We start from the raw sequence: 24056 nt of genomic DNA on the forward strand, positions 1-24056 counted from the left end.
TCTCACCCAGAATGAGATGAGCTGGGAGTCTGACCTCTGAGTAAGTGGGGTGTAGTCGTTTTATCTTTTCCCTTTTCCCGACAATCAATAGCAAATACCCAGTGTACTTTCAGAAGCACGTGTTTGGGAAGTGAGGTCTAACATCCACTCCTTTGATGTGAGGATCTCTATCAATAGGCCCTTTCAGATTTCCATGTGAATGTGAGTTCTAATGGGCCACCCAGGTGATGCTAGTGGTAAAGAACCAGCCTGCCCACGCAGGACTTAGGAGAGGCAGGTTCGATCCCTGGGTGGGAAAGATCCCTGGAGGGCATGGCAACCCACTGCAGAATCCTTGCCTGGAGTATCCCATGGACAGAGGAGCCTGGAGGGCTACAGTCCATAGGGTCGCAGAGAGTTGGACACGACTGATGTGACTTCACACAGCACAGGGGGCTGCAACGCAGACCCTCCCAGTTCAGTGGCTCAGAACCGAAAGCATGTTCAGTCTGCGCTGATTGATCCAAGTTAACGGGCAACTCTGCTTCCCAGAGGTATTCAGAGACCTGGGTTTTTTCCCCACCCCAGGCTCTGCCATCCAGCGAGCCCTGTGCCTTCACCTGCCTGGCTAGGGCGAAGGTACACCTCCGGGTTCCAGCTGGTGGGAAGCGGAGAGCTGGAGGAGACCCATGATGACACATACCCTTCAGCTTCCAGCTCCTGGTGAGAATTTGTCATTTGACCCCATGTATTCATAACAGCAAGAAGGGCCCGGGAAAGCAGTCCCCCTTGAAGCAGGCAGGTGCCCAGCTACAACTCTGCTTAGCCACAGAAGATGCTGGTGGACAACGAGCACTATTGAGCAGGTTCGATCCCAGGGTGGGAAAGATCCCCTGGAGAAGGAAATGGCAACCCACTCCAGTATTGTTGCCTGGGAAATCCCATGGACAGAGGAGTCTGGTGGGCTACAGTCCATGGGGTCGCAAGGAGTCAGACATGACTTAGCAGCTGAGCACACAACGCTGTTGAGTGACCAGGGATGGTAGGAACATTTCTGACGGAACACTTTCTAATTCTCTCTCTCTCCAAAGGTAAGAAATCAAATATTTTTCTCCCATTAAAACCAAAAGAGTAATTCAAATTAGACAGTCCTGTCACTTGTGAATTGGAAGGAAATTCTTACAGAGTGGGAAATTCACTCCACCAAATATAGCAGTCAATATAATTAAATTCAGTGGCCGTTTTAAAAAAAGATTATAAAATTGAATTTATTGAGTTTCACACAAGATGCACTTATAAAATTAGTACTGAATGCCATTTTAACAGAGGAAATGAACATCAGTCCAAACTCCCAATATATTCTGCAAAAAAAAAAACTTCCCAAAATGACAGCATAGTTACAGAATCATTCAAGCTGAACTGAAAGATATACCCACATCATATTTTTGTTCTGATCAGGACTTTGTTTGGCAAAGGTTTCCCCAAGCTATTTCCATTCCTCGTGGACACTATTCCTTATGGTGGTGAAGAGAAGGTGGAAAAACAATAACACAATAATAATTCTAATATGGGCCTTCACTGAAACATACACAAAGCAATTTCAAGTCTTTCATTTTTAACTTAAAGTACTTCCTAGTTTCCCAAAAGCATTTCTGTATTATTCCCTGTTTCTTTCTTATGTGAACAATCATCTTCAGATTCCTTTAGCTTTAATGCAACATTAAAATTTGTTTTTATTTTTCAGAGGAACGAGTCAAAGCATTAAAGCCTACTTTACGTTTCACCCAGGAGATAAGACAAATGAGCTAAAATTTACCTTCTGCCGTACCACATGCGGGGAATATCAGCACAAGAGCTGAACTTCAAATGAAAACATCAAACGAAGTTAACAGTTAATGACAACATCTGGACATTCTGAAATTAGACCCTGGAAAATCTTTATAAAAATGCAGAAAGGCTCCTCAAGATAAAATGTGGTGGAAAAGAACTTGTCCTGTGATGTGGGCCATAGACTGGTAATTAAACAGAAATGGAATCTTGATCTCAAACAAAACCAAGAAGCACCGTTTGGCTGCTCCCCACACAAGCCCCTGTCCACACTGAGACGGCCACCCGCACACCCCAAACGCCTCCTTTCCTTTTCCCCACACAGCCTGCCCACCTCCAGAGCACAGATCCGGGCCAGGTGTGGGCACACAGACAGAGAGACAGACGGGCAGACCAGTTCTTTCTAGGAGCCTGAGCAAGATGATGCCCCACCCACACAAGGCTGACTTTAAAACTGGGACTTGAAAAACCCAGTTAAGTGGATACCTTTGAATTTTGTCCTCTGATGGTTCCTCAGCCTGTTTAACACCAAACCTTTTTAACGGTAACAACTTAAGAAGCAATCAATTTGAAAGGGAAACCAGTTAACTCTACCTGAAAATGAATACTGCTCTGCTTTTCTCAGTATAAAAGTGCCTTTCTGTCGGGGAATTCCTATTTTATCCACTGCAACTACACAATACACAGCTCATGTTTGGCTGTGAAGAGTAAAGCTGAAAAACTAGGAAACATTTTCTGTGATGCAAACCTTCATTCATTCATATTTTTTAAATAAACTGGCTTAAGGGTTTGTTTTTCTTTCCCTCTATAAAATGCTACTATCCATCATGTCTCATTTAAGGTAGCTTTTTATTCTGATTAATTCAGATACATCTTCGAAGAGTATTCTGGTGGTAAGAACATTTATCTTAAGTTTAATTATCGTTATCTTTTTTTTTTTAATGCTTTGGCAGATGAAGTTTGAAAACTGTGGGAACAGAATGAGGCTGGAAATGGAGCATCGTGTGAGAACTCCACCGTCTCCAGCGCATCCCGACGCCAAGGAAGACTCGAGGTGGAATCCCACCCTCTGGAAGCACAGAGTGACGGAGCGGAGGGGGTGGTGGGGTCGCTCCCGCGGGCCCCAAGGTGACTCTGCGGCTTCTCCAAGCAGGAGGGACCCTTCCTGAGCCATCCATCTGTCCAAGGGCTCGAGGCTGGAGGTCACTGCTGGCTGCCTTGTGTGACCTGACTTTCAGCCAGACCACGTGACCAGAAGAAGGACACTAAGATTTGCTTTCCGTCAATAAGTTAAGTTCTTAAATAAATATTTAAGTGCCGTCTTCAGCATCTGTCCGTCCAGGGGGCACCACCTCTGGGGCCCCGGGACTGCGTCTTTGGCACCCGGAGCTCCGGAATTCAGTCAATTCGATTTCCACAAATTGTGAACCTGTCTACCTCTAACAGATCTTTCTTTGAGGACCTGTGTTTTAGTTCCGAGTTCTCCTGTGTTATGTCCTTCTCGTCGCCATCCGGGGTGGTCAGAAGCTGATCAGAGCTGCTCGTCACAAGCAGCGGGATCGCATTTTCTTTCTGATGAGTGGGCTGGCTGGTGACTGAGGCAGACAGGGTTTCTTCTGCGGAAAAACAGATCCGTTCAATCAGAAAAGGGTGTCCCGCCAGCCTACCATAACCACAAGCTTTCCGATACAGTGGGACTGAAAAAAAGGGTCGACTGTCCGTGCTTTCGGATAAAGCAAATCATAGCCTAATATTAACAGCATGCTGTATAAACCCTATAGCTTACAGTGAAACTCAAGAGGCTATACTATTTCCGTTTTCTCATCCAAGATTGTATATGACAGTGTAATGTGGACTATGGCCCACAAATGGCACTGTTAGCGGATGTGGGGAAAATCTGGACTCCTGTGTCGCAGCGTCTTCCCACACAAGCAGGCCCTAAGAAGACTGCTGCGGACCTGAACACTGACTCCCACCCAGGACAGCAGGGCTGAGCAGACTCGAGACCACTCCGCCTCTCGTGTGTGGTCACGGTAGTTAGAGTCGGCATTTTACCTCCAGGAAGTTCAGATCGGAGATTAAAAACACACCAATGAACAAAACCCCAACGGCCATGGGGATCCAGAGTCTGGGGGCCTGGACCCACCCCTCTCTGAATCGTACATGCAGCCCTTACCTGAGCAGCGTCATCGGGCTAAGAGTGACACCCCACAAATGGTGCCTGGGTAAGACGGAGGACTGGACGGGCGCGGACACACACAGGGCCACGATGGAGAAGGGCACGGCGCCGCGCTTGGCACCCCTCCGCCCTGTCGCAGCCCCACCTGCGGGCTCACTCCTGCCCCTTCATGGGCACACGCCGCGCTCGGGCACTGACCCGTGTCTCTGCTCTGCCGCCTCACTGTGGGCCCCCGCAGGTCCCGTTCCTGACGAGCTCCACCCGCACACCAGGTCCTACTCCTTCTCGCACTTTGGGATTCAGTTCAGGCCTCACCAGCTCCAGGAAGGACCCCCTCCTCCCGTCCCCTCTATGACCCCACTGCTCTCCGATCTGGATCAGCCTCTCTTGCTGTCTCCTCTGTCAGTCTGTGAGGTCCCCAAGCTTGATTTATTTACCTCTGTAGCTCCAGTGTCTCATATACCGCCTGGCACAGGCACGGAAGAGTAAATCGTTTAAACTGAAAGTCATCTGAATAAATACTCATGTGGACGTGGAACTGCCGTCCACTGACAACAATTAAGCCCCAGTCATTCTTGCAAATCTTCCAGGCCAGAAATCCTGGGACCATCCTTAAGTGCTCTCTCCAGGGCATGACCTCGCCAGCAAGCCCTGTGCTCCTGGTGATGCACCTGGAATCTGTTCTCCCGCCGTTCCCACAGTGACCTGTGCGCCGAGCTGGGCGTTTCCCCGCTGGCCTCCACTCCTGGGCTCACCTTCCCGAGTCTATTTCCCACAGAGACTGAGAGTGACCCTGTATCCCGGCCCCCCTCTCTCCAACGGCCCCTTCCCACGCGGCAGAAGCCGAGGCGCTCACGAGAGCCACAGGACCCTGGGCAGCCTCTTGCCACCCCACTCCCCCACCCAGTCCCTCTCCCCCGGGGTTGGGGCCCTCGGCCCCCCCTCGTCCCTCTCCCCTGGGGTCGGGGCCCTCAGCACCCTCCACCCCCGGTCCCTCTCCCCTGGGGTCAGGGCTCTCAGACCCCCCAGTCCCTCTCCCCTGGGGTCGGGGCCCTCTGGCCTCCTTGGCTGTTGCTGCCCCTGCCTGAAGCCTCTGCATGTGCAGCCTGCACCCCAGCCCCTCACAGCTGGGAAGCCCCACCCAGCGTGTCCTCCCGCAAGCCTGCTTCTCTCTCCCCGACGACACGGTGCGTATCCACCTGCTCTCCCCCTGCTTCTCTGTCCCCGACGACACGGTGCGTATCCACCTGCTTTCCCCCTGCTTCCCTCTCCCCGACGACACGGTGCGTACCCACCTGCTCTCCCCCTGACCATCTTGTCTGCAGCCCAGTTATCCCTGGACCCGCAAGGTACCAGGTGCCCAACGACCACCTACTGAACAAGGGACAAACAGAAAAGGCTCGGAGCTCTTCCCCAGGGGCGCCTGCGATGAGATCTCAGCATAAACGCTAGAAATCCACAGCTGAGCAAAGCAAAATCTGGTCTTTAAAGTGCTGCTCAACGGTGATTTTTTATCATGGAGAGTTCAGACAACTGGTTCTTTAGGTAATGATTCACAGAAGGGATAAACAGAGAGCCAAACCCACCTTGGGAGGATTTACACTTGTTTTGTGATTTACTGGACGGTTTGCCGGGAGCGCTGGCCGGGGGAGGGTTAAACAACTTATCTTCCATTTTGGCCTCCTTCACGTACTGGCAGGATTTCCCCAGCAGGACAATGCTGTTCAGGACTTTCAGGGAGATCAACCTAAAACCAGGAAGAAACCACCACGTGCTGCTGGGGTCCGTCTCTGCACATGGGGCCCAGCCACCCCCAGCTCGGCTGCTGAGAAGGGGAGATGAAGGGATGGAGGACCACCCGGGGGCCACAGGACCAGTTCCTCATGCAAACCCTGAGTTTCTGGACGCTTCTTTACCCCAGGGAAGCATTTTTGAAAAAACTCCTTGGTTTCATTATAAGAACAAATTATACTTAGAAGTCTTACCTGGTGCTAAATTGTCTAACATGTACTGTCTTACCACAAAACAAAGACATTTAGCAGACGCAGATGGAAACCAACAACAAAACTTAGAGCACCCCGCTGCAGTGCAGACCACACGACATCTGGAGTACGAACCTGCGGTCATCTGTGCTCGGAACAGATATCTATTCGCACCTCTCACTCTCCAGAAACCGGGTGTCCTTAAGAAGGTGGTGGGGGATTGGCACTTACAGCCGGAGCAGAGACTCTGGGGGCTGAGCGTGTGGGTTCAAGTCCTGACTCCACTGCTCAGGACTGTGTGGATCTCAGTGAATTTCCTAACGAGTTAATCCATAAAGGGGTGATTTCGGTAAGACACTTGGAACGCTGCTGCTGCTGCTGAGTCGCTTCAGTCGTATCCGACTCTGCGACGCCACAGACAGCAGCCCACCAGGCTCCCCCGTCCCTGGGATTCTCCAGGCAAGAACACTGGAGTGGGGTGCCACTGCCTTCTCTGCAGAACAGTGCTGGGCACACAGAAATGCCAACCAGTTCTGCTGTATGACCACCACTGCTGTAAATGACAATACATCCGGAACATTCTCCCGACCCACCGGTGCTCCTCAGTGAGCTGACCGTGACGGGATCACAAAACTTCACTGTGCTGCCATCATATAACAGAGCCCCCCAAAGCCTTCAATTTTGGGTTACTTAGGTTACTTCTAACATTCTGCTTCTATTATTACAGAAGTGGGATTTCTGGGCCAAAAGGTACATAATATTTTTAGGCATTTGAAATAAATTTGGTAAAAATTCTGAAAAAACAAAAACAGAAAACTCTTCACATTGATATGTGTGTGTGTGTGTGTGTGTGTGTGTGTGTGTGTACGCGCGCGCACGTGTGCTCAGTGGTATCTGACTCTTCGTGATCCCATGGACTGTAGCTTCTCTGTCCATGGGATTTCCCAGGTGAGAATACTAGAGTGGGTTGCCATTTCCTTCTTCAGGGGATCTTCCCAACCCAGGGATTGAACCCATTATTATCTCATGTATTACAGGCAGATTCTTTACTGTCTGACAAGGCCTAGAGTGTGCTTAATAATTAGTGTGGCAAACATAGTCGAAAAAAACATTTTTTAAAACACAGAACATTTGATTATAATGGCAAATTTTATCATAAAAGAAAACATGGGTGAAACTTAAGCCTTAAATAAGGAGGACTATAAGTAAGTGATTTCATTAAAAGATTAAAATACAATCTAAAGTGCCATCAATACTTCTGCCAGATAGCATATTTAATTTAGCCAGAATTTAACTGAGTCACAAATACATCTGGGGACACATGCTGTCAAGGGAGATCCCAGGACAGCTGTGACCTGGTTGCTGTTAACTTCTACCACATTGTGCACTTGTGTGTGTGTGTGTGTGTGTGTGTGTGTGTGTGTGTGAAGTCACTTCAGTCGTGTCCGACTCTGTGCGACCCTAAGGACTGTGGCCTGCCAGGTTCCTCTGTCCATGGGACTCTCCAGGCAAGAGCACTGCAGTGGCCCATGCCCTCCTCCAGGGGAATCTTCCCGACTCAGGGATCAAACCCGCATCACTTTACGTCTCCTGCATTGGCAGGCAGGTTCTTTACCACCAGCGCCACCTGGGAAGCCCTTTGCAGTTACACTTTACTGTATAGCCAAAAACATATTAAAGAACAGTTCATCTTACCCCAAATAGAAGAGGATGACGCAGGCATAAGACAGGATTCCTTGCACCTTAACTGAACTTGTCACCACTCTGATGAGCTAGCCAGAAACAAACCGAAACAACGAATCACATAAACAAAACACAACAGAGTTATCGGATAATATTTAAAAGAAGGTTTCTCCACGCCGACTTTAACACTCTGGGCACCTTCCTGTGGCCTCTGTCTAAACCCAAGAAAGCAGTTCTAGGACGTGTTGATTCACATCAGAACCTGGCTGCTTGTGGAACCTTTTATGGTAGATTTAGATTCTTTGGGCATATCTAAAATGCCCGCTAATGCCAAATTCAATGGCTGACTCTAAAGTCAGACACTGCACCCAGCTCGTGACTATCATGTTTGCCTGTACTTAACAGAGATGCAAATTAGTTAAGTTTAAAAATAAAAACTGTTGTGGAACACATAGACGGACTCATCTTGGTGCACGCGCCCGCACGGGGCTGGAAGCGCTTGGCGGCATCTCCCTCTTCCCTGCTCTTCCCGTCCTTTGTTCTCTGACTCCCTAAGAGCCCCGAGGACTTGCTGAGCGAGAGAGAAAGGGGAACCCTCAGGAGGTGTGTACTGTTTAACAAAACTAAATACTATCACGAAACTAATTACTTAAAGGCCAGAAAATTTCTCTTTTGGAGAGTTACGGCTGCTAAGTTGCTTCAGTCGTGTCTGACTCTTTGCACGCTATGGACTGTTGCCTGCTGGGCTCCTCTGTCCATGGGATTCTCCAGGCAAGAATACTGGAGTGGGCTGCCATGCCCTCCTCCAGGGGATCTTATATTTTCTTACTTATCTCACAAAAACATAAGAGTAACAGCACTATCTCTGGACATTTGCTGAATAAATCTGATGGGATCTGTCACTGAAAAGCATTTACACGTTATAGGTTCAGCTTAATGTACCCATATATTAGGGTACGTGGGGACTGCTACGTGAAAACAGAAAATCAGGGAAAATAACCAACCTTATCCAGTAACGTCATCCTCAAATGGAAGAGTCTCCATTAAATAAATAACACAAGAACATTTCAAATGATATTTTTAAAATGCTTTTAATAAAAGAGCAACTGGGAGGAGCTAGACAGAATGAACTGTCACATATATTTAATAAAACGTCTGTCTCAGTCTCTAACGGGGAAATGACCTGCCATCAAACATTTGTGACAGAAAGTAATATGGTTCTAGAATTTTGTTCAGAAATATGAAAAGCAAATGGAGCTTTCAATGACTTCGTTTTTACCCAGTATATTATTAGGTAACTTTAAGATACGTATGTCCCAAGTCTAATTTCCCTGAGACCTTAATATGATCTACTTTTCTTGGATATGAACTCATTCTAGGACTCAAAGTAACATTTACAAGGAAACACTGCTACTCTTGGCCTTAATGCAGGAATTGGCTTGGTTACCGAGGCCTCAGTTTATTCCTCAGGGGCCCTAGATTTCTGCCAAAGCTCTGCTGTCACTCTGGTGCTCAGTGAGAAAAACACTGCAGAAGAAAATCTCCCGGGTCTGCACGTAGCTCCATAATCCCCTTTGAAACTACAGGAGATTTCCCAGAAGTGTTCTGCTAATCAAGTATTAACTAAACTTAAATCTTCTAATATAACAACCATAAAGACTCACTTAAAAAATAAAGATTGATGAAAAATCTAAAGATATTAATTTTAAAAATTCATACTAATTATGATCAGAACTTTTTGGTAAATAAGTTACTAGACAAATTACTATTTGGCAAAGCAGGGCCACATTTTAATCCAGCCACTTAACTAATCCTTAAAAAAAAAAAAGCAGCCTAGGTTTATTCTCACACTGTATGTATCCTTTTTCCAGTTGCAGAAAACATAGGAAAAATCTTAAATTCTATTTTATCAATCTCTTAAACCATTAACAAATAATTTCACTCTTCAGAATTTTCTGTTTTTCCAAAATTCTAGGTGTTCCTTTCACTAAGCAAAAGAAAGCCATATTTGTACATAATAAAAACAAGGTACTAACACAACTGAAAACATTTAGAAGTGTTTATCTGGGGAGTCCTGCTGAAGTTTAAATAACATTAAATCTATTAATCATTCATCCTCTAAAAAAAAGTTAGGCAAGCTGGTAAAAAATACAGTTAGTATGACCAAAACGTCTTTATACATCTCTTCATTTCCATGAGACTTTGCGTCTTTGGAAAACTTCAGATGTCCTTCAATGAAAAGACAGCTGCATTTGTTTTGATGTGAGAAGTTAGCCAAAAAGGAATGCAACAAAATATAAGTGCAGCCAGCAAAATCTTCATAATTAACATTATTAAAGCCTTAATTAAATATTACAGTAACTATTTGCAAGGCTGTTCTGAGCAATTCATTAAAATAACAGAAGTTGATGACTAATATTTTTAATCGAGTTTCAGTGCCATTATTTAAAAATATATATGATATTTCCTGTGTATAACAGCAGAAAATTCCCTTGTAAAAACTTTGGAAAAAAATTTAAGAAGTAGTACTTATAATGAATACAGAATACTTTTTCATTTGAGCATACTGTATTTATTTAATCTATTTCATCTGTTGCCAAATTTTTACTACTATAAATGCTACTGCAGTGCATAACCTTTCCTATAAATCACCATTTGACTTTCATGACTGTTTTCTTAGGAGAAATTCCTAGAACTGGAATTACTTCATCAAAGCATAATACTGGTCACAGGGCTCTTTAGAAATGTTGGATCAACTTATACTTCCACCAATATGTGTTACAGTGGCCACTCAATGCCTATCACTAGGTATTTCCATTCAAAAAGAAAAATCACTGCCAAATGAATAAGCAAAAATGAATATTCTCATTGTTAGGAAAGCTATCATGTAAAATATGCCTTAACATCTTTTATCCATTAAATGGCTCAAAATCCAAAAGGGAAATATTATAATTTAAAACAAAATTTCCTTCTAAGTCATGGACCTTTAATTTTACTATCAAGTCATTTTAGAACAAACTGATTGATAATCCATTTATTTATATTCTTTAATGACGGTCATCTCATCATAAAAAGCGTATGGACTTACTAAAACAGCCAGTGGGAGTGGAATGAACCCCATTCTCCGGGCCACGGAGTCACTATAGTCAGTATACGCCTGGACAGAGATAAGAGAAAGGGATTTATGGGATTTAATAAGTAGTTAAAAAGCAGAATTCATCAGAAAAATCAGGTACAGGAATGCTGTCTGTGCTCACATGTAATGTTTCTTATTGTTATCTTAATTAAAATAATAAATGTTTCAAACTTAAAAAAAAAAAGTACAATTCACTCATCACCAGCAAATATTCTCAACAGGTGAGACTGTGAGTAAGAAGAGCCCCTAGTACCTATACTGAAATTTAGTAAAACAATGAAGTGATCTAAATGTTCATAAGAAGTTTAAAATACAAAGTTGCATAACTGTTACAATGCTGTAGAAATCGTACCCTATGTAATAAGTATTAGCATTATTTTTATTATTTTGTAAACATTTAGTGTCAAGAACAGAAATAAGGTAGTTTACCTAGCTTTCCCGTAATTAATATCCCATGCTACATTAAACTATTGTTCAAAAAATTATTAATTAATTAAACCATTGTTCAGTTCACTTCAGATTATGCCTTTTATATATATATATATATAATGCTTACATTTTTCTGTCGACTGCTAACAAGGTCAAAAGCAAGGCTGGCTCTATATTCACTGTAAACCTAAAGACAAGAATGAGGTATTAAGTAATACAGTGCAAATACAGAACATGGAAAGATTTACTTTGTAGATAAAATGTTCAATATCTAGCCAGGAAGGAGGTGCTAATAACCAAGTGACCTCTGGGTAGTTTTTCCCTATTTGTTCACCTACAATAAGAGTGAAAAAGAGCCTCAATTCCCCTTGATAGGTTCAAGGCCTTTTAAAGGTTTCCTTTAAAGAAGGATAAATATTTAATGATTATGGTTGTTGAGAGTTTAGACTTTTAGTTAGAGTGGCTATTTTAAGTAGTGCAAGGCACAGAAAATAATTCTGAAAATTTAAATTAAATGAACAGTTTTAAAAATTATTACTGTACGTCTAATGATAATGATGTCTTCTTAGAAGAGTGAATGCTAAGTATGATATTAAGCTGAGTTGGAGAACACAGTAGTCCTGAAAGCACTTGTAAACTGTCATTTCCACTACAAAACACTAAATATTTGAATCAAGGCTATTAGTTTTGACTTGCGCTGCTGAGAAAATGTCCCATGAAAAGGAAGCCAAGAGAGTAAAGGGTGAAATTGTCGTATCCGGCCTTTGCCAGAAACTGCGTGATCATATTTTATTCAAGGATATTAAAACATTCAGAAATGCCATAATCCCATCATCGATTGTAGCAGCTGCACTGCATTGCATTTTAAGTCTTTGCCTTTTAAAATATGACAATAAGCATGCACAACCCAAACCAAATTGAGATATTGGTGAATTACCATTCATTTTGGGCCTGGGGGAGGAATGAGCATTGCTCTTGAAAACTCGACTGGTGGGATGGCTCAGCGAGTAGGCCTCATTTTGTTTACATCAAGCCTACAGCCACATTTCTATTTTTGGAAATGCTACAAAATGCCTGGCTGTAACAAAGCAAATTGCTCAAAGTTCCAACAAATGTTTTCAGTAGAAAAATATACGGTGTTTGTCTTCTAGGACTTACCAAAAACCTATTAATAATCACAAGAGAAAAGAAAATCAACTTTAAAATATAAAATACTAAACAATCTAGTCAAAGATAGAAGTTTTGGTATCTAATGTTTTAAATAGGAACAATGTGACTTTTAAAAGTTTAACAAGACAGGTTATGATGGTATTAACAGTTTATAATGGTTTTAGTGACACCCTGATTTCAACTACTGATCAGTCTATACCTCTATCCAAAAGTACAGAAGCAGAACTATTTAATATTGAAAAAATGTACTTTTGGCAGCAAAATCATTTTTAGAAATTTAAAATTATAATTCTAACTTTAAAAATGTAGTTCTTTTCTACTGTATTCATAAATTCAGTAAATTTAACTTGCTATCCTACAACCTTATGATACTTAATCAGAAGTCAACACCAAACATTGAATTGCCTATTAAAATACATACATCTGCCGTGATGTCATTGAACTTTGTGATAAAAGCATGTTTTACAATATCCACAGCAATTTCTGATGCGACCACCATACAGACATCTGGAAATAACACCCAGAGGTGATCTATAAAGTAGGGGAGAAGAGAGACGATTACATCTCGTAATATGAACAGAATCCTAACATCCTATCACAGGCTACCAGAAGAAAGTGCACTCTCCATGGGGCAAAACTAGAGCATTTCCAACAAGTGATAATGGAGAGAGAAGCGGCATAGAATTAATTATCAGGAAGAGTCCTATCTTTTCAGGATGAAGGCTAAGTCATTCAACAAGTGCTTACTCCGTGCTGGGTACAGAGGAAGCCTTGAGGCGGGTGCCGGGGTTAGCGGAGCCCGGCTTCTCCCTGAAGCCAGGAGAGGCACAGGACGATGTGGGATGGTGAGTGAGGAAGCTCTGTCTAAGCCTCTGGTGCTGCCTCGGTGTGACAGTGGGTAACCAGGAGGACAAGGTGCTAAAGTCAACTGAACTGTTTTTCTCTCTTTCATCACTAAGATTCAACGATACTGATCCATCCTTTATTTCACCGTCATACAGAGGTAACCTGCCAAATTTGCTCATCTTTACCATGTTTATTAAAACGTGAACTCAGTACCAAGTGCCTGATTAACAAATGCAGACATCAGGATAACCTGCTTAGGCCTTGAAGGAGGATATACGAGGGCACAGAGCAGGAAGATCAGAAATGCTGGCAGGGACCAGCGGCAATCCCGGCCTGGGGCAGCTGGCTGCGGGTGGAGGGCACAGGGCTGGGGCTCCGCCTGCTGACCGGGAAGGAGGTCTCCGCCTGTCTTACGTGGTGCTGAGCTTTAGCCAGGGCACCTCGACCTCTTTCGACACTTAGCTCCGCCACTGACTGGCTACCTGACGCTGGAAATGGTCCATTAACAAGTTCCAGTTTCCTCGTCTGCGAGAGAGAAAAATGTCTACGCTGCAATGCTCAGCAGGGCCACTGGGTGCGTGGCTCCAGCGATGCTGCGTGGCCTGTGGGAACTGTGCGCGCTTAGCTGTGTCTGACTCTGCGACCCCACGGACTGTGGCCCACCAGGCTCCTCTGTCCATGGGATTCTCCAGGCAAGAACAATGGAGTGGGCTGCCATTTCCTACTCCGGGGATCTTCCCCACCCAGGAATTGAACCTGTGTCTCCTGCATTGGCAGGCAGGTTCTTTATCACTGGTTCCATGCTGGGCCAAAGACTACTGCGGGGGGTCTAGCTCCTACCACCCCATAGAGAGCACAGTCAACCCATCCTACATGTGAAGAGTGGACCAGCTAAAGCCTTCTGGAGTTTCCTGCACTTTCCTGCGTACTCATTTTATTCCATGGAAGAGAATGATTTTTCACTCAAGAGTAAAATTGAAAGGCACCATAATTGTTAAGACTTCCTTACCTGGATTCCAAGAAAACTGCTCCATGTTTCTCAGACATACTATTAGCAAAAGCACATAATTTGTGAATCGTTCCTTAATATCTGAAAAAAAGTTTAACATAAAAATAGTAGAGTGTATATAAATAATAATATTATAGTATGTATCCAAAATAATTTTCTTTTGAGTCAGAGTATGATGAAATTATATTACAGTGTTAATGTCTGTGAAATAACTATTGTATTTATAGGGTGGTGCTATACTGGCAAGCCATTTACTTCTTTCACCAATATAACCCTACAGAAATGCCAGTTCTCTACAAACTTCAAAAAATGTTCAAACCATCAATCTGGTCAGATGTAGTCAAATTCCTCCAGTGGTCTTTGGGGACATAAGGAAACTGTTTTTATTTTACAAAAGAAGAAAAAAATAGAAACAGAGAGTAAAATACAAGACTTTGGGTAACATAAAACCCCTGCTTCCCAGACTGCTTCCGATCTGGTAAATATTTCAGGTCTGGAACACAAGAACCAACCAGATGACTCCTTTAGCTAGCTAACAAAGCCAACAGCATTACTAAAGGAACTTAGGGGAATAAGATAAGCCAAAAATTAGGTTTCATGATGATATTCACATTAATTACTAAGTATTCTGAGCTTAGTCTGAATGAATTTAATAAAAGCAAAGAACTAAATTCCTGCTAAGGGCTAGTTAATACAGTTCACTTTTTAAGCTGTTATCTTCTTATCAGCATCTAAGATACTATGTAATCAGGAAATGGAATGAAATAAATCTGTCTGACTTGGGGTGAACTCTTACGTTAATTAAAAAGTGAAACTTCTACCAAAATGGGAATGTTTTCTCTTAATCGTTATTAAGGAACTTAAAAACACTGGTGATGAATGCTTTAAAAGTATTTTTGATATTCAAATTATTAATCTTCTTTTTCTAAGTTACCACTAACAGGGATATGCTTTAATATATTTACAATCACATTTTAAATGTGAAGTACTATTTTATTTCCAACAGTTATTAAAATGAATGCAGGTACACAGGCTTACGTTAAGAGACTTAAACAGAATCACCCTGCGCTGGAACCTTACTTCACACCAATGTAATGCCTGCAGGATCTTTCTGAATGTACAGTTCACAATGTCAGTGGGTTAAAAACCATATAAAACTCTTCATTTTAAGAACCCAAGTCAGAAAGGCCTAGATTCCATACTCAGCTGGGGCTTACACTGACATGAAGTGGAAGAAAGGACCAAAAGTTAAAAAGTTGGGTTTTATTAACTAAACTCTATTTCATGTGTCCTCAGACAAGTCCCCGAAAGAAAAGTGCCGTCAGGCAAAAAAATGAAAGGGATAAAGTTGCTCTAGTTTCCAAACCAGGTTTTTAACATTAAACTTGCGCAAGGTACTGAATTTGATCCCACCTACGTGGCATCTCTCTAGGAGAGATTTTTCTTTTTCTTGTGTGGGAATGGGCTTTACGGCTACCTTAGGTAAAGTTACTTTCTTGTAAAACTTGAAGCGAGATAGAAGGCGGCACAAGGCAGACCACACTGCACTGTAACATGAGCTACTCCACCTCTAACGAAAGGCAGGGCTTCTCATGGTGATTACCAACCATTTTAAGCTATAATATACTCTTGAATTCCTTCTACACTCACATGCATTGCTTGATCAATATGCCATTGTTTTCAGAGCTTTCTTAAAACTGAAATACTAAATTCCTAATCTTTCTAAGCTAAGACGTTATAATTCTGGGGACTTGTTTCTAAAAGAAAGGAAAGGGGACATTAATTATCTCAACATATTGGAGAATCCCAGGGATGGCGGAGCCTGGTGGGCTGCCATCTACAGGGTCGCACAGAGTCGGACACGACTGAAGCGACTTTGCAGCAGCAGTAGCAGCAGCATTGGTGATAAGGTTGAAAACTGTTCACAATCTCCTCCACACAATAAAGATTAAAAACTGTTAAAATGTTAAAAAGACTTGCATGCCTAGTTTACAGCTCTACAAAGAGTGCCTATTCAAATCAGGCTATTAAGTAATAAGGCTAAAAACAGCATGATTTCTGCTACAAGTGAAAAGTCTTATAGTTGCCTCCATAGAAGAAGAAATCCTATCTCAGCTTCCCTCCTGTCTCTCCCCTTCCTCTTCCATTTCAAATTCACAGAGCTTGGCAGCACACGTTTGAAAGAGCATCACTGCACAGAAAGACACAAGCTCATACTGCCTCTCAAAGCTTTGAAGTCGAAGGTTTTATCCCTGCTCCACAGAACGGCCGAAAGTTTCTCGTGAGTTCTTTTTATTCCCTGCCTATCAAATCTCCTGTAATTCCAAACGTTCCTCTGCTTCAATATAATCACGTGCCATTACTTGCCTTGCCTAACACAGAGGCAAAATTACACACGTGCGAAGTTTTAAATGTAGAATTTGATGGGTTCTGATGAACGCATAAGCTCTGCCACCACTCCCGTAACTAAAACACGAACAGTTCCATCATTGCAGTAAGTTCCTGCACACCCCCTCCTAGCCAATCCCCACCCCCATAAGCAATCACTGTTTGATTTCCATTATCATAAATTAATTTATGATCACAAACCTCATAAATATGAAATCACACAGCATGTACTTATTTATGTCTGGCCTCTCTTCACTCGGCATAAAGCTTTTGCGACTCCTCTATACAGTCGAAAACACAGCGGTTCTACCTGCTGAGCAGTGTTCGCAGTGCAGATACACTGGCATTTACGTGTCTGCTTTCCTCTGAACAGGAGGGTCTGGGTTGTTTCTAAGTTGGGGCTGTGAATAAGGTTGCCATAACCATTCTCGCACAAGTCCTCTCGTGAAACCATGTTCCTGCTGCTGGGCGACAGGGCAGGTGACCGTGCGGGGCTGGAGGAAGCCCCCTAAGGGGTCCCGGAGAGGCTGCAGCCTCTCACGCTGGCCCTCAGTGCAGCCGCTGGACCGGACATTCCGGTGGGCCTGGTGGCCTCTCCTTGGCTTTTTCACCCCCATTTGCCACCACGGTGCAGATGGCAACATGGTGAACGAGATAAACGACATCTTCACGAGAACAGTCTTGACTTTGCAGACTCCTATCCAGGGATCCGTGGGCCACACCTTGAGAACCAAGACACTGCTGTTCTGATTGTGAAAACTAGGTTAAGACGATGTTTCTGGGATAAATTTTGTGCGCTCACACTCTGTAGAATTAGGAAGGAGGCAGTAAGTCTAACTGAGAAAGCTGAGACCTAAGAGCCCATCTGAGGCTTTTCATCATAATTCTTCTCTCAGTGGCTAAGTGGGTCACCTTGAGCGAGTCAGATCATTTTCTCTGTATTTCAGTTTACACATCTGTAAAATGGAGTAATACCAGCAGCTTCCAAGAAATTTCTGAGTTAGGAAGATAAGACACTAACTAACTACGGGCATCTGCATAGCACCTTGTGCTAGAGTATGGTAAAGTGTGGCACCATACGCCACCATCGTGTGAAAGTATGGTAAAGTACTATGCAAATGTCTGTAATTACTGATTATATTAAACATCCTCAAGATCACGACAACCAAAATACAGAAAACATGGTAAAGATGTTGAGAGAGTTAAGAGAAAACACAGCTTTAAGTCAAGAGGAACAGTGGCCTGTTGGAAACGTGACATTAAGAGTTTCAAAATGACTTACGCAGTAACTGCTTAAAGCTTCAAGCAGAAGCTGATTGTACATACCGCTATTTGACATTTGAAAAAGATTGTTCTTTTCGAACTTCTTGAAGACACTTCCTTTAATTTCGACAAACTGAAAGAGAAAACACAAAAGTCATCTTTATTATTACCACAGTTTAAAAAAGTGACATGCTATATATTAAACTTCCCAGAGAATAAATAACAATTAAGGAAAAAAAACCATTTTCTCCCATCTAGAATACTGCTGTTAAAGTACCCATACAACCTCAAAAATGTAAAGTAGAATCTCATACTTACGTTATTGGACATCATGATAGTCAGCAGGGACTTGTTGTGTGAGTTAAAAGCCACGTTGAGGGTGGTTGCTTGAACCATTATAAGGATGGCGTGCAAAACTGGCAGTTAAGTGATGTCAAGGGAAAAACTGAATTCTGGTTCCAGTTTATATTTACAGTAATGTTAGTAAAATCTCAGAAGTTTAAAATGGGGAAAGATACGACTATGCTTTCTAAATCATGCCCTACATAAGTAGTTATCTTTGCAATTTCCCTAGTTGATACAAAGTTGATGGGATAAGAAACCTATGAAACAAACTACAGAACAAACAAAAGCAGAAACGATCCAGCCACTGAGACGGCGAGTTCTGGAGGACAGCCGTCTTGTTCTTTCTGGAGCTCTGGCATTTGGCACGATGCCTGGGCAACGGGATCTCAGAAAAGTTTATTACATAATGGAATACATTATGGTAAATCCTGAAAGAAGAGACTTAGATATATACATTCTAAAACAGAAAAGAACATAAAGTGAGACTCAGTCTGGAACTGGTTTCCTCTCTGGTTTTCATCGGGGGATGGGGAATGCAGGAGTCAGAAATGTCTGGTAATTAAGATTCTTCTTCAGATGCCAGTTCTGAAGACATTCATGAGCTGCAGAATTACATCGCCTGTGGAAGAGTTTAAATTCCATGGAAGAGCTTAAATGAGAACAGTAACTTTTTACTCCACTGTGTCTGAAACAATCTTTCACTCACCACAGACATTCTCCCCATACAGTCCCTTAACTTTCTGGATGTTAACCCAGTTCTTTTAAGCCTTGCTCTTTCAAAGACAGGACAAAACAAAAACCAGGCGACACATTCCTTTGAACCCGTCCTGCTCCCATATGAAACGAGTGTGAGTGTGCACATGCATGTAAACACACAGGCATGCAGGGTACACACACGTGTGCACACTGTGTTACATAGTAAAACACTTATTCTCCAAAAGAAAAGCTTTTCGATGGAGGTGAGGGAGGGGGAAAGAAAACCTCTAGAATTCCTCCCCAGCTAATTTCAAATTTTACTTCTAGATGAACTGTATACATTTTATTTTTCATTTATTTTTTATTGAAGAACTGCATACATTCTCAGCTGAAGGTTATAACAAAGAATTCATAGGTTTAAAGGCAGCTTTATAAAATTCTAATGTAAGTATGAAAAAGCTATATAGATCTATATAAATTTGAAGTATGTATAAATATAACTACCCCTTTATTCTAAAATCCTTCCTTATAACCAGTTTCTAGCAGTTTCAAGAGGCATGCACACATGAGACTCTTTAATTTACAGTTAGAGTTGACCCCTGAGCAACATGGGTGTGAACTGCATGGGTCCACTTACACACATGTGATTTTCAATAGTAAAATACTACAGTGTTAAATGGTCTGTTGTTGGCCGAACCCTCGGATACAGAGACTGGTTATAACTGGTACCCGGACTGCTGCTGCTGCTATTTGGTTGCTAAGTTGTGTCTGACTCTTTGCAACCCTATGGACTGTAGCCCGCCAGGCTCCTCTGTCCGTGGGATTTCCCAGGTAAGAGTACTGGAGTGGGGTGCCATTTCTGTCTCCAGGGGATCTTCCTGACACAGGGATCAGACCTGCATTTTCTTTGTCTCCTGCGCTGGTGGGTGGATTCTTTACCATTGAGCACCCAGAGAAGCCCCATACTTGGATTAGTCCCTGTGTTGTTCAAGGACTAAGCAGACTATTATAATCAATTTCTCAAAAGAAAGTAGACATTTCACGTTAATCTTTAGGATACACACACACGCACATACACACACACACGCACACACACCCCTCTCTAAGTCTGAGAAACAGCTAAGTGAACAGGATGATGTTAAATGTGCGTCTCCGAGCAGCCTGAAAGGATACAGACATAGAGGACCGCCATGAAGAAGTGGGGGGCCACCCCGATGTGGGCCCTCCTCCGCTCCTTGGGCTCTGTCGCTGTCCAGTACAGAGCGTCTAATATATCTTGCCCAAATGAGGAAAACAGGCGGTCTGCTACCTAAAGAGAAAAAGTAAGGGAACGCGTTTCTTACTATGCCATTGGTACATCTTATTAAAATTCAGAGGCAACGCGAACACCGGAGGGGATGAGCTCCAGAAGAGACAGGATCTTTGTTTACTTAATCGTTCACATTTCCTTATTCTCTGACACAAGTGGAGCGCCCAAGGGCTGTACTAACTGAACTAGAATTTGTCTAACTAGCCATGTGTGTAACTAGGAAAATCTTAGTCATAAAAATAAAACGGAGAGGACACATCAAAATCATAGTTCTTCTGGTTTTAAGTCTTTGAATTTAAATTCAGGACTCAAACTTTTAAGGACAAATATATGATTTGACCCATTCTCCTCATACCTAATATTGGTAAGTAACAATAGCTGTGATTTGTTTGAAGTTTATCATATAAGAATACAATAAGCAAATTTATTCCTGGAAGACATTTTCAAGTACTGATCTCCATGAATATAGTACAATAAAGAGAAGCACATAAAAAAGAAAAAAAGGAGGGCTATCATTCAGGATTCAGTTGGAATGTCACATTCTGAGACAGGACGTTCCTGGCCTATCCAACCTTTGGCTCCTGCGGTCTCTAAAGCATCACCCTGTTCCTCTTCATCATGGTATTTATCACTGCCTCTCTCCCACCTATGGAATATTAGCCCGGGGACTAGGCTTGTCCACCTGGGGCTCTTTGGGATCTCAGCATCCAGGAAGTGTTGATTAAACATTTGCCAAATGAAGAAATGATAGCTACCATTGAGGGAGCTCCCACCAGACGCCTGGCTTGTGCTAAGCTCCTTCTATTTTCTGTCTCCTGGAAACCTTGTGATTCTTCTAATGTCTCCATCTCACAGATGACAAGCTAAAGAGCAGTCACTCAGCAGTTGGGCGCATGTGCAGATAACCAGGACTGGAGGGCATTATCTCTAGACTAGAGCTTGGACTCTGCTTCACTGCGCTTCAACTATATCATCAACTATAGTCTACAGAGTGAATGAGTATTTAAACCACCGGGATCAGCAATTCATGGATCCTCCCGCTTGGCTACTTCCTGATAACAGCAACAGCAGCAGCCTGTGGGAGGCGTTGTGCAACAGGAGGCACCTATCTTAAGTTTTGCGGGGAGGAAGAAGCCTGGTCAGCTGCAATCCCCCCAGGGAGGAGGCAGTGGGACCTGACAAGGAGACCTACCCACATGGCCAGAGGGGACAGGAGGCCTGGGCTTTTCTTTGATGGGAGGGAGGGGAGCACAGGACGGCTACTCTGCTTCACAAACCCAGGCGAGCCCACTGCCGGCATCTCACCTGACCCGGCAAAGCAGGTGTGCGGCAATGAGCCTGCACCAGGAAGCTGGGGTGTGGTTCCAACTCATCTCAGTCGATGAATTTAGGAGCAACCAGGATGGCTAGAGTGCATGGTTTTGTGAAGAGATGGGAAGTCCCCACCTATCACACCCAGGCAGTGGCAGAGCAGAGCGGCCAGCAGTCCCACATAGCCCCACGTGTCCACCACGCGTCAGGAAAACCCACTGCAGACATGACTTTGCCCACAAAGGTCCATCTAGTCAAAGCTATGGTTTTTCCAGTAGTCACATATAGATGTGAGTGTTGGACTACAAAGAAAGCTGGATGCCAAAGAATTGATGCTTTTGAACTGTGGTGTTGGAGAAGACTCCTGAGAGTCCCTTGGACTGCAAGGAGATTCAGCCAGTCCATCCTAAAGGAGATCAGTCCTGAATGTTCATTGGAAGGACTGATGCTGAGGCTGAAACTCCAATACTCGGGCCACCTGATGAGAAGAACTGACTCACTGGAAAAGACTCTGATGCTGGGAAAGATTGAAGGCAGGAGAAGGGGATGACAGAGGATGAGATGGTTGGATGGCATCACCAACTTGATGGACTTGAGTTTGAGTAGGTGCCAGGAGTTGGTGATGGACAGGGAGGCGGAGGCCTGACATGCTGCAGTCCATGGGGTTGCAAAGAGTTGGACATGACTGAGCGACTAAACTGAACTGAACTGAATCTAAGAGACAGGGAGACCTTACTGGTGTCCCCAAAAAGTAGTACAGAAAAGTGCAAACTGAGTCTTAAAGGTTAATGATATAACTCAGGTTAGTTTACTATTTAAAAAAAAAACTTAAGATTCTGCCTATAAAGCAAAGTGGCTTTTTATTTTGCACTTTGTATAACTGTTTATTTTTTACATAAATGCAGATTTTTCACAGGATGACTACTTTAAAGTGTAGTGTACTTTGAAGACATATTGTATTAAAAGCGTTAAATACTTAGAGAAACTGGGAAATCGTTTACTTGTTCTGTGTGAAAATTTAAAAGCAATTTAAAATATAAATCTACTATAGCCAATAAACACATAATCCTAAAAATTTCTTCATAAGATTTAAAGTTCTAACAAAAAACACACATGGGTTTCCAATGAATCGGGAAAATACTCCCCTGTCATCTGACAGTTTACACTCTCAAGGGGGCACTGACTCCAAAATGTCTAGGTGGCTGGTCGCCCTCGTCCCCACTGGAGGACACATGATGCCCTGTGGACTGGCTGCCCCAGCGTGTCCTGGGCGCACAGGCACCATCTTGTTAGAGGGATTCTAAATCAGAATATGCGTTCTCACAAGGCCACCCCTGACGGTACGAAGCCGAGGCTGGAGGTGCCACTGGCAGAGCTGGCGGGAGGGTGTCCTGCGCGGGACGCTGTGTGCCGTGGGCCGGGCCTGCTGGACTCACCTCGAGCATGTTGTAGATGATGTACAGCTTGATGACCGACTGCCCCCGGATCAGGTGGTACATCATGGAGTAGTCCACATAGTGCATCATGCAGTAGCAGATGACCAAGATGACCCCCTTCAGGACGTCACACACCTGGGCGGGCTGAAGCACACGTCTGTCCCTGAAACAGATGAGCAGTAATGAAGAAGGTGAGGCTCGCCTTCCGCGCTCTTGAATAAATCATCTTTATGGGATAGGCAGTGGCAAACAAAGGGAACCGCAAACAAAAACTTCACGTTAACGAGCAAAGTTATGCTGACTACTCAACAGTAGCCAAGTCTCCTGCCCAGGTAGCGAATATAAAGATACTAGACCAGAATTACAATGAGAGGAAGTGGGAACCTTAATGAGTGACCACAGAGGGCAGGTGGCTGCTGGCCGAGCGCCCGGAAGCAATGGGTTTCCACAATGAGGACACAGGCCTCCCAGCTCATCAGGATCCCGGGACCCCACGGGCGCGGCCCTTCTGACGCAGGGATAGCGTTTTACGCTATTTTCCTTCATCAGTTCTTATAGACAGCACGGTGTTCCACTGCGTGGACGCATCATAATTTAACATAAGACCGACATTTTCCAGCCCTTTGCAGCTATAAACCATGATGTAATACGTCATACCTCGTAAGTGAACAACGTCTATAGGATAAAGCCTCAAAACTGGAACCTCGCGTTATTTACGTTCACCTGTCCTTCTGGTGATACCTGTGCTGCCCTCTGCAGGCGCTGCACCAATTTACACGTGCACCAGACGCCTGGAAGCTCACGTGTATCCATTCAGGGACACTGGCTAATGCCACTGGTGAGAAATTCAACCCAGTAGTTTCACTGTTGATTTCTCTCACTAGAACACTGACATCTTCTTTATGTATTTATCTATACTTTCTGTGAATTCTCTCCTCGTATCTTCTTCTTACTAGTTTGTAGGACGGTTGTTATATTACAAACATTAGCCCTCTGGAACATGAGTTGGAAATACAGTTGCCCCTTGAATAACATGGTTTGAACTGTACGGGTCCACTTATACGTGGA

General features: G+C 43.7%; 1 protein-coding gene across 3 annotated transcripts in view; it reads right to left on the reverse strand.

The window, feature by feature from the left end:
• Nucleotides 1-1220: 1220 nt before the first annotated feature.
• Nucleotides 1221-24056, reverse strand: part of TAPT1 (transmembrane anterior posterior transformation 1) — a 62073-nt gene continuing 39237 nt past the window's right edge. Inside the window, exons 4-15 of one of the 3 annotated variants that reach the window (XM_061420894.1) lie at nt 22989-23151; nt 20106-20241; nt 18210-18307; nt 17955-18024; nt 14241-14321; nt 12807-12916; nt 11343-11402; nt 10739-10807; nt 7663-7739; nt 5572-5732; nt 5281-5359; nt 4936-5184 (exon numbers count right to left, since the gene is read on the reverse strand). In XM_061420894.1, coding sequence (XP_061276878.1) covers nt 5316-5359; nt 5572-5732; nt 7663-7739; nt 10739-10807; nt 11343-11402; nt 12807-12916; nt 14241-14321; nt 17955-18024; nt 18210-18307; nt 20106-20241; nt 22989-23151 — 1069 coding nt within the window. In that variant the 3' untranslated portion in view covers nt 4936-5184; nt 5281-5315. Of the gene's footprint in view, nt 3423-4935; nt 5185-5280; nt 5360-5571; nt 5733-7662; nt 7740-10738; nt 10808-11342; nt 11403-12806; nt 12917-14240; nt 14322-17954; nt 18025-18209; nt 18308-20105; nt 20242-22988; nt 23152-24056 lie in introns of those variants that run through there. The other 2 variants (XM_061420893.1, XM_061420896.1) reach the window with 2 other exon arrangements.

This window comes from Bos javanicus, chromosome 6 (genome assembly GCF_032452875.1).
Source record: "Bos javanicus breed banteng chromosome 6, ARS-OSU_banteng_1.0, whole genome shotgun sequence".
In the NCBI taxonomy this organism is placed as follows: domain Eukaryota; kingdom Metazoa; phylum Chordata; class Mammalia; order Artiodactyla; family Bovidae; genus Bos; species Bos javanicus.